At 44.8% G+C, this 12,766-nt stretch overlaps 1 protein-coding gene across 1 annotated transcript in view; it reads right to left on the bottom strand.

Moving 5' to 3' along the window:
- Window positions 1-12,766, bottom strand: part of lmtk3 (lemur tyrosine kinase 3) — a 30,875-nt gene that overhangs the window by 1,537 nt on the left and 16,572 nt on the right. The window contains exons 11-15 of the mRNA XM_059339114.1: window positions 6,456-12,708; window positions 6,187-6,350; window positions 4,761-4,894; window positions 3,469-3,803; window positions 3,298-3,382 (exon numbers count right to left, since the gene is read on the bottom strand). Of these exons, the coding sequence (XP_059195097.1) occupies window positions 3,298-3,382; window positions 3,469-3,803; window positions 4,761-4,894; window positions 6,187-6,350; window positions 6,456-12,708 (6,971 nt within the window). The remainder of the gene's footprint in view (window positions 1-3,297; window positions 3,383-3,468; window positions 3,804-4,760; window positions 4,895-6,186; window positions 6,351-6,455; window positions 12,709-12,766) is intronic.

Below are 12,766 nucleotides of genomic sequence, written 5' to 3'. Positions count from 1 at the left end.
AGAAAATTAAGCATATGTGAAGGCAGTCATGAGTCTCTGAGGTGGTACACCTACAGTCATGGAAAAAATGATTAGACCGTTGTTTTCTTTGATTTCTTGTTTATTTTAATACAGGTACATTTGTTTGGACAAATATAATGATAACAACAAAAACAGCTCATAAGAGTTTATTTTAAGAGCTGATATCTAGACATTTTCCATGGTTTTCTCGATAATAGCCAAAATCATCATCAAGAAAACCATGGAAAACGTCCAGACATCAGCTCTTAAAATAAACTCTTATGAGCTATTTTTGTTGTTATCATTATATTTGTCTAAACAAATGTACCTTTAGTTGTACCAGGCATTAAATTAGCAAGAAAGCAAGGAGAAAACAAGGGTGGTCTAATAATTTTTTCCATAACTGTATGTTCGTCAGATATATGGCACCGCCTATTTACATTTACATTTAGTCACATAGCAGACGCTTTTATCCAAAGTGACTTACAGATAAAGGGAAACGCCTGTTCACATTTCTCACCTCGAACAGTGTCGCCAATTTAACGCGTCTGTTACTACCTCTGAAGGTGATTCAGAGCCGGGATCACTTGGTCCACCCATTAAGCCTCTGGGACGTTAAGATTGAAGGTAAACGTCACAGAGGCGTAAATATCTTTCAGCAACAGGCTATTACACCCACGGTGTAAAAAAGAATGCTTCCGCAAATCATTCTTTCCAGCTGCCATAAGACTGTACAACACCAACACAACCTGAACATTTTTGCATAAATCTGCACTCAGCACATTTCTCCACTTAAATTTGCACTAAGTTGTATATAGTATATTATTACTATTATTATTATTGTATATTTGTATATTGTTAATATGTCTTTTCTTAGATTGTTTATTTTTTATCTTTATCTTAATTGTGTGAAACTTTGCGGCTGTAACAAAGAAATTTCCCCACTGTGGGATTAATAAAGTCAAATCTGAATCTGAAATCTGAATCTATCACGGCTTGAAATGGCAGTCTGAAAAGGGCTACAAACTCATTGCTACACATCCTGCATACAGCTGTGTAAAATAGTATTAAAATAAGTTACAACACTTTTGTCCACAGGGGGCGCCAAAATCAACATAAAAATAAAGTATACTTGCTTTAATGTTGCCCAACAAATCCAGTGCAACAATTGGTTTTCCCTTCAGATTACAGTTGTAAGGAAAACCTAGGCTTCATTATTATCCCATAATAAAATTAGTTTAAGAAACAACAACATATAAACCAATAACAGCAGCACCTAAGAGTTCAGGTTCACCTGCAGAACGTCCGGTAAAACCTGTAATGGGTTTCACTCTTCTTATAATCCATTCATGACTGTGACAGATGTGTAGAGATAGATAAGACATTATATCTGCACCAAACCAAACAGGTCAGAAATAAACTAATGATCTATATCTATTAATACAATCACACTGAAGCATTCTGGACAGTTTTTGGTTAAAAATAACTCAAAGTGAACACACACTCTTCTTTTGGGGCTTTGAAGTTTCAACTCTAAAGGCTAGGAAAGATCATGAAAGCATCTAATTTTGGAGTTTCTGCATATCTGTGGATGTGCACAGCCCGAAGGAAACTCTGAGCCCAAACTTTCATTATTCTGTGAAATGAGGTAATCAGTGTACAAGATGGAGAGAGGAAGTCAAGAGAGCAAATGAAAATGTGTTGGGAGACACAGCTTAGGCTTGCATTGTTGAGCGCGGGATTTATGTCGCCGCTCAGTTCCACATGTCACAGTGTCGAGGGGGATAATTATAGAAGATTAATTCTGGCTGCATATTTGGAGAGGAGATGGTTGAACTGAGGGTTTTCCATTTGGGTGGGTGGGGATGAGTTAGTGGCTGTCAGATTTTATTACGTCATTCTCCGGCTCAAGGTGGGGACCGAGTGATAATACAGGTAGAAAGAAGCACTTATGCACATTAACGCTACAGTCTGATGCACCATGCTAGCAGCTCTCTGCAGCAGCAGAGCTTTGAGCTGATGCTAACATGCTCACACTGACACTGTGCCGATGTTAAACATGTTCACCAGCTTAGCTCATTAGCATGCTTGCATTTGATGTCTCAATTCACATTTTTTCATACAGCACTTACAAGTGCATCTCAATCAATTAGAATATCATCGAAAAGTCAGAAATTCAATTGAAGAAGTGGAAATAACACATTATATAGATCCAGAAGTCCAGTTAAACTGACGTATTATGGCAAAAAGTAGTGCAGGATGGTGTGCTCATGAGGGCCAAAAACTTGGGTGTTTAACGCTGGATACTTCTCAACCTGATTAGGGGAGGGATCACCAAACTTTTAAAACATGGACAACGAGGAAGCTGCAGCAGTTGCAGTTGCTAGTTTGAGGACACACAAGCAAGTAAAAGTAGAATCACATTAATTAAGCCATCAGATATTTTGGTGGGTGATATTCTTGGTCAAATGTTGGTGTTGATGCTACATCAGGTTGTAGATTGCCATTAAAAAGAAGATCAGTACACAACTACAGTGGTGGAAAAAATTATTAGTCCATTGTTTTCTTCAATTCTTGTTCATTTTAATGCCTGGTACAACTAAAGGTGCATTTGTTTGGACAAATACAATGATGACAACAAAAATAGCTCATAAGAGTGTAATCTAGCCATTTTCCATGGTTTCCTTGATAAAAACCAAAAATCATTATCGAGAAAACTATGGAAAATGGCTAGATATCAGCTCTTAAATTAAACTCTTATGAGCTATTTTTGTTGTTATCATTATATTTGTCCAAACAAATGTACCTTTAGTACCTTTTAGGGTGGTCAAATAATTTTTTCCATGACTGTAATTTCTCCATTTCACTGCCACTTTAACGTGTTTGGACTACGAGTTTTTTAGTTTGGTCTTGGTTGTTTGTTTGTATGTTTATTTTATACTATTTATATATTTCCTTATCTTTATTCTATTTCATTTTTTTTACTCTATTTTATTCTTTTTCTTTTTCATTTTTATTATTCTATCTTTATTCTATTTCATTTTTATTATTCTATCTTTATTCTATTTCATTTTTATTATTCTATTTTTTATTCTATTTCATTTTTATTATTCTATTGTTATTACCCTAATCTGTCTTTACTCTGTATTTGTGCTGCTGCAACACCTGAATTTCCCCCCTGAGGGATCAATAAAGGACTATATTATCTTATCTTTGGTGGATGGATTAAACAACAGTGTTCCTCCTCATTCTGCATCTCATAATTAATGTGTGATGATTAAATGTTTATGATCTTACCGCGCAGATCCAGCTTGGTGTTTTTGACGGACACTGGGGCTGGACTTGTGGGCGCTGAATTGCTCAACTCGTTGGTTGGAGTCTCCTGTTGTAATGAAACATAACAGTCAGGCTCCTTTTTAAAGCATTAACTATTTCCTAGAAATCAATTATTGAAAGTGGGGGAAATACCTGATCAAAAAGATAGATTGTGACATCATCAAAAAAGGACACATTCCTCCCTCTGTCCTTCTCTCTGTCCATCGGCTCCTTGGGTGATTTCAGCAGACTCCTCAGCCCGACACGCTTGTCCACGTCTGTCTCCGTGACAACGATCACCCTCCGGGAGCTTTCGTCCTCCTGCTCGTCCTCCTCCTCGTCGTCAGGGTCGCTCCCCGAGGACAGTCCTCTCCGTCTTCCAATGCGGTTTCCAATTGCACCGTCCCCGAATCCTCCTTTACCAGTGGGGGTGAGGGGGAGAGTCAGAGCAAGAGGAGGGAGGGCGAGGGACAGACGGGCCAGTTTGGCTGTGAAAATGAGAGCAGGGAGGAGATGTTAGATAAGAGAGAGACATGAATGTTCACGTCTTCCCACTCAGAAACAACCCCTTCCAGACGCATTTTAAAGCATATATAGATAATTTACATCTATATATTTATAAATATTTATTTATTTTTCCCCACTTAAAAAGTAAAAAAACATTTTTTTAAAAGGGCGGGAACTTCTACTCTCATTGAGAAATTCTGGATCTGGCTCTTGCTACCCTGCTCCTTGAGAGCTACCGCCCTGCACGTTTTAGCAGTGGTGGTAAAAGTATTCAGATCCTTTACTGAAGTAAAAGTACTAATACCAAACTGTGGATTCATCCACTACAAGTAAAAGTCCTGCATTCAAAATTTACTAAAGTAAAAGTACTAAAGTATCAGCATCGAAATGTACCTTGTAGCTCTTTTATCTTTTTTCTAATTGTCTTCACAGTTTATCGTCAAAATTCTTTAGCAGCTAGTTGTGGGAGCAGGTTATCTGCTCTCTAAGGTTAAAAAAAGAAGAAATTTGACAAGTGTCCTATAATGAGCTTATTAATGCAGAGATAACTTAACAACTCACCTTATAGACTGATTGATGCATTGATAACTCCAATTATATAGACGGGCTTGTTAATGTAGTGATAGCCCCAAATCACATATCTCCCTAACTAGAGTTACTTTATTTGTTTGAAATCCAAATGATCTTGTTTGACTTTTTCATTTACTACCTTATATGCTTTACTTATTCCTTTGTTATTATTTCATTATGCAAAACTGTGATAGATCATATGATTTCTCTGTGCATATAAAGAGAAAAGAAGAAGAAAAAAATGCTCTGCTGCAGCCTGATTCCCATTTTAACTAGTGTTTCGTTCATTGATTGGGGTAAGGCTTTACTAAGATGTGGTAGTTTGTATTTAGTGATCTCGGTCATGAACGTTAGCAACATGAAGGTACCTTTCATGGCCTGGTTCGCGGTCAGCTGAGGGGTCGTGACCTCAGGTTGTTCAATCACAGTGAGCGGCTCCGCTTTAGTTTCATCAGACTCAGTGAGGGGCTGAACGCTGGGGGAGCTTTCCTGCTCCTCATGCCTACAACAACAAAACACACACAAAAAACAATTAATAAACACATGAACAATACCTTTATACCCAGCTTTAAAATATCCCAGTTACTCTAGATAATCCACAGATGTCGCTGTCAACAGTTTTAATTGGAACTATTTTCTACAAAGGAAATATTCCCTGTGAAAATTAGTTGCTGACAAACAGTGATCCTGCTTCTGAAATAGATTTTGATTTTTTTTTTTAGATATAAATCTTTTATGGTCTGAGAGCTGCAAAAGAAAAAACATTATAAATAAAAACACACATTTGAGAGATATTGATGTCATGAACAGTAAGTATCTGAAGTTTCTGAATAAGAGGTACAGATGCGGCATGTGACTCAGATCGGTAGAGTGTAGTAGGAAAGGTGCTTGCCCAAACTATATATAACAATATGAAAGACATGGATTAATTAAACTGTAATAAGTAAGTGTACGAAGACGGTTTATAGTAACCAGATTACTAATCTTCCTAATTATACCGATAGATTTGTTTATTTTGTTGCTAACCCAGTGTATTTGTGCTTATGTCACCTGGGGAAACTAAAGCCGTCTTTCCATTAGGGGAAAGAGTGGCCGCTGGGAAAGTCTGAGGCCAGGCCCTTTCAAATGGAGTCTCCATTACAAAAAGAGGCCTCAGAGGGATTTAAGAGAGTCCAAAGGTGAGGTATGATTCTCGATGGTCGAGTTCATGCTCAGCGACAGTTTCAGTTTCATACCCGACGGATTAAACACAGGAGACGCAACTGTGGCCACATCACTAACTGTGCACAAAGTCTGCCGCTGATCATAAACAAACCAGCATGGCTAATTGTGCACAGTGTTGCTGCTGATCATAAACAAAAAAGAAAATCGAGATAGAGAGACAGAACTCTCCAGCAATATAGCAAGGATTTGCCCGACCACACTATGAAAGGGGCTTATGTTTATTGTCACTTGTGACTACTCGCTACTTCGCCGGCTTTTGGAAATGGCGCTTGTTGTTGTGGCGACAAGTACTACATCACATCCTGCTTAGCGTTCTATCCAATCAGCAACCAGGCTATTTTCAGGGGAGAAAAACGACCCTTCTCTTCAACAGGGCCAAAAAAAGACTGGTGAAAAGACCGCTCAGGACGGCTCATATTCAAATTAGGGGCGTTTGGGCGAGTGAGATCGCCTCATTCCGGGTGTTCGACTGTAATGGAAGCACCCCTTAAGATTTTTTTCTTGTTTTTGTAGTTGTGGGGAATCAACCCTTTAACATAAACTCAGATTTCAGTGTGGCCTCCTTCATACCTTTCATCCTCTTTGTGTTCCTCCACAGTGACCAGCTCGCTGCTGTTCTCTGTGATTTGCTCTCCCCAGGGCCGCAGCGTCACCGTGTCCTTAACAGTCGACCCCCAGAGCACATTGGTTTTCACATTTTCACTGAGGGAGAACTGCAGCCTCTCCTCACACACCTGCAGCAACAAAACAAATCAATAAGGAACAGAGGGGGAATACACTTAGAAAGGTAATATAAGAAGCACTTTTACAACAAACAAAACACTAGACAACATGCTCACCTGCATCATGAGGCCATTCTTTGTTGTCATCTTAGAGAGAGATCCCTGGTCTTTGACGTCAGATTTTTGGCTTGGGGATCTCTCCTCGTCATTCTTCTCATCTTCATAATCGAGGATCAGATGTGGTTCGGACTCTGCCGGCCTTTCAGAGCCATCAGAGTCCTGCTTTAACTCCAACCTGCTGCCCTCAGGAGCGGAGGAGCCACGTGTCTCCTCACCTGTATCACTTTCACCGACACTGCTGCCCTTCTGCTCAGGTGTTTTCTTCAAAGACTCCAGCAGCTCCAGGTTCCCAAGGAAAAGGTCGCCCAGAGAGTCCTCTTCATCCCCTGATATGCAGCACAGTTGTTCCAGTTTCTCAAAATCCTCCAGGGGCTCCTCATCCAAATCTTTCCACTCAGAAATCAGTAATTCTGGGAGATTGTTGAGGGGAACTTGGGGTGAAGATGGGGTGGCGGATGATGTTTTCTGGAACAGATTACTATCCTCATCTTGTATTTCTATGCTGGCTGTGAGGTCACTCTCGTCGGTGAGTGTTATGTGCACAGAGGGGAGGTTCAGATTGGCAGAGATCCCTTTACTCTGAGTTGTAGCAGGTGTTGATTCTTGCAGCGGTGGCTCTGAGACATCTGCGTTGTGAGTTGGGGAAATATACGGCTCTGTCTCAGCGCTTGCAATAAAGTCGTCTAGATTAATGTGACTAATAAACTCCTCTGCCTCTACAACAGATGGCGGTGGACTCGGAAAAGAGTCGTCTAAACTCTCCAATTTATCATCTTGCACATCAAGGTCTATGCTGGGTGGAGGGCTTGGAAAATCCACTGAGCTGAAATTGTCTACCTGTGGATCTATCTCGTCCTGAGAATCAAGGTCACCGGACATGGGATGTGGTGGAAGAGGCAAGTCTCTGTAATCAACTTCTTCATCCCTAATGCTTACTCTCCCCTCTATACATTCCCTAGCAAGCCAGGGTCTCATTTCAGTCTCTGTTTCTGCGCCTGATTCTACATTTTCCGAGTCTGAAAAGCTCTCATGAGGAGCTTCTGTGATGCAGATGGATATGTGCGAGCTCTCTAAAGTGTGACTGAAGCAGTTCTCTAAATTAGAGCCAGTTTCTTTCTCACCGTGCTCGGCTGATGCCTGCCCCTCTTTTTGGATCTCGCAGAGGTGATTCTGAGGCCATCTGTTAAAATTTTGATTTTCCTCTGTCCCTGTGGAGTCTAGCAGACCTTCCCTGTCCTCGTCTGTCTCTGTGCATGATGAAATCAGCCTCTGTGCTTGCTCCAATGACTCCTGTTCTGGGATTTCTATATTCTCTACTTCAATATCTGCTGTTTCTCTTTTCAGGTCTTTGTTAAAACTGCCAATTTCTCCCAGGTTCTCAATATTTTCCTCCTGTTGTACGTCTACTACTTGGACAGCCTGCTGCTCGTCACTCCCTGCAGAGTCCCACCGTTCCTTCAAGGCGAGAGTACCGGCGATTCCTTGTGTTTCATCGTTCCAGGTTTCTTCGCAGCCCTCCAAGACCGCAGGGTGAGGTTCACTTCCTGCGAGTTCATCGTTTTCTTCCGTCTCCCAAAACTCCTGACCCACAACGAGCCTCTCCCCGACCTCCCAGGCCTTATTACTGAACCCAGAGAAAAATTCAGATCTCAGTTCAATATCCTGGCTCCTCCTCTCTGGAGAGGCCCACTGGTCGTTCTCATCAGGCCACAAGCGCAAGTCTCTTGACTGTGAAAAACGGTGGCAGTCAAACTCGCCCCTAACCACAGCAGATCCTGCTCGCTGCTCGTCACCCTCCAGAGTGCTCCATAATTCTTTCACATCCAGGCCCTCGCAGGAGTCTCTCACATTGTTAGCAGCGTTCATCTGACTTGCTGCTCCTCTCAGGGGAGACTTTTCCTTCATGGCGTTGCTCAGCTCTGCGGCTGCCAGCTGTTTCTCCGTCTCTGTTGTGACCTTGTGGTCCTCGCTGCCGTCTGAGAAGCGCAGGTTTCTGAGGCCCAGCTCGTTGTGGTCCAGACCCGGCCTTTCTTCAGCCTCTTGTGCACACTCCTCTGCCCAAGAAGGACACGACAGCCCGCTCACTTTATCATGGACAGACTTCCTGTCATCACTTGGCTCCACTACTGACGGGATTTCACCGCCGTGTGTGGCGTCACCGGGTTGAATGCCGTACAGTTTAGATAATGTTGACTCTCTGTTGTCAACCTGGGATGCTGTTACACATTCCACGGTGTCATTTCCACATTTGAGGGAGTTCAGTGAAGAGAGATCAATATCCGTCTCTGTAACACTTTTGTAATCTTTGTTGCTGGGCCTCAGCATGCATTCCTTTGACTGGCTGCCAGATACAGACTCAATCAAAATATTTGTCTCTGCGAAGCTCTTGGAATGTAGATTTAAATCGTTCTCTGCAGAGTCCTGGTATTTGCAATCTGTTATCTGAGAGATGATGCCATCTGTGTAATGGTTGTCTATCGGATACCCACCGCTGTGAGGGAGCCCTTTCAGTGGCTCATCATCTAATTTTGAGAATAACTTATCAATCAAGTCAACACATTCCTTGGCCTGCGGATCATCGCACAGAGTTGACTTTTTGCTCTCGTTTTGGAAAATGCCAGAATCGTCTCTGTGTGTTGACTCCAGCCCTTTGTTTAAAATATCTTTGTCATCACTTAAGTTAGAGACGGCATCTTCTAGAGCGTGTTGAGATACAGTTCTTGTTTTGTCACACATCTCAATATTTTGTCCACTTTCATTTGTCTGTATGCTATTCTTTAAGGGGCTCTTTTCTCCCATCTCTCCCTCCTCCTCGGTTTTTTCCTCGATCCCCATCAGCGTTCCTCGATCCCCTCCTCGGCCGCTGCTCGGCCTGGAGGCAATGAGTCCATCGCTGCCCCTCCTGCTCATCCCGTCACCCTCCCACTCACTGTCTGAGAAATAGGCAGAGTCTCTGTGTGGTGTTTCATTTCCCAAAGCTCGCCACCCGCTGCTTCCCACTCCTCCTCCACCGCTTGTCCATGAGTCACTAGGTGTGAGACAGTCGGCTGAGTTGGAAGTCATTGGTGACAGAACCGAGTCGGAGGGGGTGATGAGTGAGACATCAGTGGACGGGTCCCAGTCTGGAGTAGTTGGAGTAGCAGCAGGTGTGGGTGCCTTTTCTGCAATGTGACAGTGTTTTTCTCGCCCTGTGTCATTGTGTTGAATTAAATTTTCTCTTTGTGTCTCATCATTATTTAGAGATTTCTCCAAATCAGCTGCTGTGAAGTGTCCAGAGTCCGCTGCAGAAACTTTATCAGCTTCATATGACGAGGTGTCTGTCTTTGATTGATCTCCTCTCTCTGGGCTGCTTGCTTGTACGTCTTCTTTCACTAACTCACCATTCCATTTAACAGCTGTGTCATTTGTAATAATTGATTTGTTCTCTTGCTGAAGCACAGTGTTGGATTCTTTCACACTCTGGGTAGACTCTTCGAGATCTGTTTGCTCTCCTCTGGCAGGTAAGGCGGGACCATCTGTACTCTCCTCCTCCTCTTTATCACATGCGAGTGTTTGGTTGTGCAGGAGACCATTTTTGGGCATGATTTCTGAAAACACAAACTCACCGGATTGGCAGTGGTCAGCATTGCTTTCTTCGGTGTCCGGTTTAAGAGGTTGTTTGTTTGATCCTATATGAAGGACCGGGATCTCAGGTTTCATAGAAACTTTTATCTCACTCTTTTTAGCCCGCTTGGTCACCTGGGCGTAGATGGCCTCAGTCGGGGTTTCATCTTTGCCTTTGTTGGTTGCTCGTATGGAGCTCTCTGACTGAAATCTGATGGTCTGAGCCGAGTTTGGGTCAATGCATATGGACTCGTATTCAGGAGACATCGGCGTGGGGGAGTACGATGAGTCTGCTTCCTTTTTGTTTGCGGTAGCATTTTGTCTCGATATGATTTCAGTCAAAAAGGTCTCTGCTGATTGGATCTCCTTCAGGAACTCCTCTCTGGTCATTTCTGTTCTCCGAGGCTCCTTCTCAGTCTGCTGCAGGTCAGACTCCTGCCTCCCGATGGTGATCTCAGAGAGGAGGGAGCGGGATCTCCGTATGCCCTTTGAATAGGCTTCCTCAGCCTCGGTGTACGAGGGGAGGCCTGGAGCGCAGACATAGGGCCGCAATCTGGATCCTGAGGGATAGAGATATTTTACTGGATCCATTTCTGATCCTCCCTCTGGATCTGTGTCCATCCCTCCTGTGTCGATCTCTGTGAGGAAAAGATCCCTCTGGAATGATTCTTTCTTCACTGTTTCATCCTCCTCAGCTCCTGTCCTGTTGGTGCGTTTCTCCGGCCCCCACGACTGTCCGGCTGACCCCAGCTCTGTTATCAGTGACTGGGAGCGGCGCATCCCTCTGTTTGGCAGCACAAAGTTCCCCCATCTCTCTCCATCTCTTTTCTCTTCCTTCTCTTGCTCCCATGATCCCTCTGACTTGGACTCAGTAGACTCAGTCACACTAGATATCTCAGTCAGAAACAGGTGCATGGGGGATTTCTTGGCAGCTGCCACACGTTCTGCATGAAGTTCAGCATCTTCCCTCCAAATGGCGGGAAGGATGGTGTCAAGGCGTGACTGAGTCCTTTTCATCCCCCGGGAGAAGAGCTCGGCACAGGCTGGGTCTGCATCTTCAGATAGGCTGGAGTGAGTGACAGTAGTCCCACTGCCGTTTCTCTCAGGGGACATGAAGGGAGAGTCGTCTTCGTCTGAGTAGGTGGGACTGGATGAAGACTGTCTGTCAAGCTCGGGGTTCGTGGGCTGAGGGCGGGGTAAATTTCGATAAATTGGGCGCAATGGGTTTTCTCGACGAATGGGAGAGTCAAAGTCTTTTGCGCGAGAATGAGAAGTCTCCCTGGAGTTGTGCAACGACGTTAAGTGCCTGCTACCACCCTCTCTTTCAGACAGGTCACAGGATAGTGGGTCTCTATTGGATCTCTGCATCTGCGGCTTAGCGTATCGAGAATAAGTGTCCGCTGTGCTGTAGCTGGGGCAGCTTCTTTGTGGTTTGGAGTGGGGAGGGAGGGGCGGGGGACACATTTGAGGAGGTTGGGGGTAAATGGGATGGCTGGATGGGGGCAGGGAGGGGGAGAGGGACGGGGATGGGGGTAGAGTCTGTCGGGACCGATGGAGCCCCAGGTGATCAAAAGTAGAAGGTGGACAGCTGCTCATGTGATGGGGGTCTGTTTCGATTTTCCCACCGATGGTGTAGTGAGGCAGTCCTCTGTACCCGAGTGGAGGGGCGGGGAGGGGGCGTGAGTGAAGGTGGTTGGCTGACAACATGGACATGGAGCGAGGCTTGGGAGGAAGGACCGGGGCTTGAGAACTCATGGAGGATTTTTTATCTGCCTCACTACCCCTCCTCTTCTCGTCTTCATCATCGTCCCCTAAATCGACGACTGAGAAGTCAGTCACTCTGCTCGAAGTGTCTCTGAACTCAGCCACGCCTGTGTTCGGCACCTGGAGCTGAACCTCGCTTGATCTGACGGTCTGGAGGCCCTTTCCGCACTTGTCAGAACCACAATAAGGGACTCGCTCTTTTCCCAGCATTCCACTGCGAATCTCCACCAGCTCCATGTCGCCAGGGCAGATCGAGTTGGAACGGAAAGACGACTGGGTCTTCCCTTTAAGAGTCGGCGACTTATCCTGCGGAGTGTGCTCCTCTAATCTGATGTAGTACTCGCTGGCGAGGGAGGGGCTGCGGGCGCTTATCACCGGGACCACAGTGGGGGTGTCCAAAGACTGCCTGTGGTTATTGTTCACAGTTGGGATTGGCTGAGGAGGAGGGAGAGGTTTGTAGCCTCGTCTGGCATGAGCTTTTTCCCAGAAATACTCAAAGTTCAAGCCTTTGCTGGTTTCAGTGACTGTCAGGATGTCGTCGAGTTCAGACGAGGACGGGGTGATACAGTTCCCCACGGGGTCCAGCAGGGGGTAAGAGTGGTCTCTGTCCTCTCTGCCGTACTCTCTCTCTCTCTGCCGCTCCTGGGCTGCAGTCTGGAAAGCAGGGGGACGGAGTAAGTCCCATCGTCTTTCAAACGACTCGTCGCTCTCCCCTCTCCTTCCTCTGCCCTCCTCATACTCCTCGTCCTCTTCGTCTTCCTCCCCGACACTCCCCCTCGCCATTCCTCGCTCAGCGGCCAGGAGGGAGGAGAGGAGGAGGAACACCTCTGCTACAGAAGGGCGTTGAGACGGAGGTAGCCAGCAGGACTGCATGATCTCATACCTGAGGACAGGAGAGAGAAGGAGAGGAATTAAGTTTGGAGAGACAGAATCAGGGCATT

Source organism: Centropristis striata, chromosome 8 (genome assembly GCF_030273125.1).
Source record: "Centropristis striata isolate RG_2023a ecotype Rhode Island chromosome 8, C.striata_1.0, whole genome shotgun sequence".
In the NCBI taxonomy this organism is placed as follows: Eukaryota; Metazoa; Chordata; class Actinopteri; order Perciformes; family Serranidae; genus Centropristis; species Centropristis striata.
The sequence above is the reverse complement of the archived record's forward strand: the minus strand, read 5'-3'. Positions and strand labels throughout refer to the sequence as shown.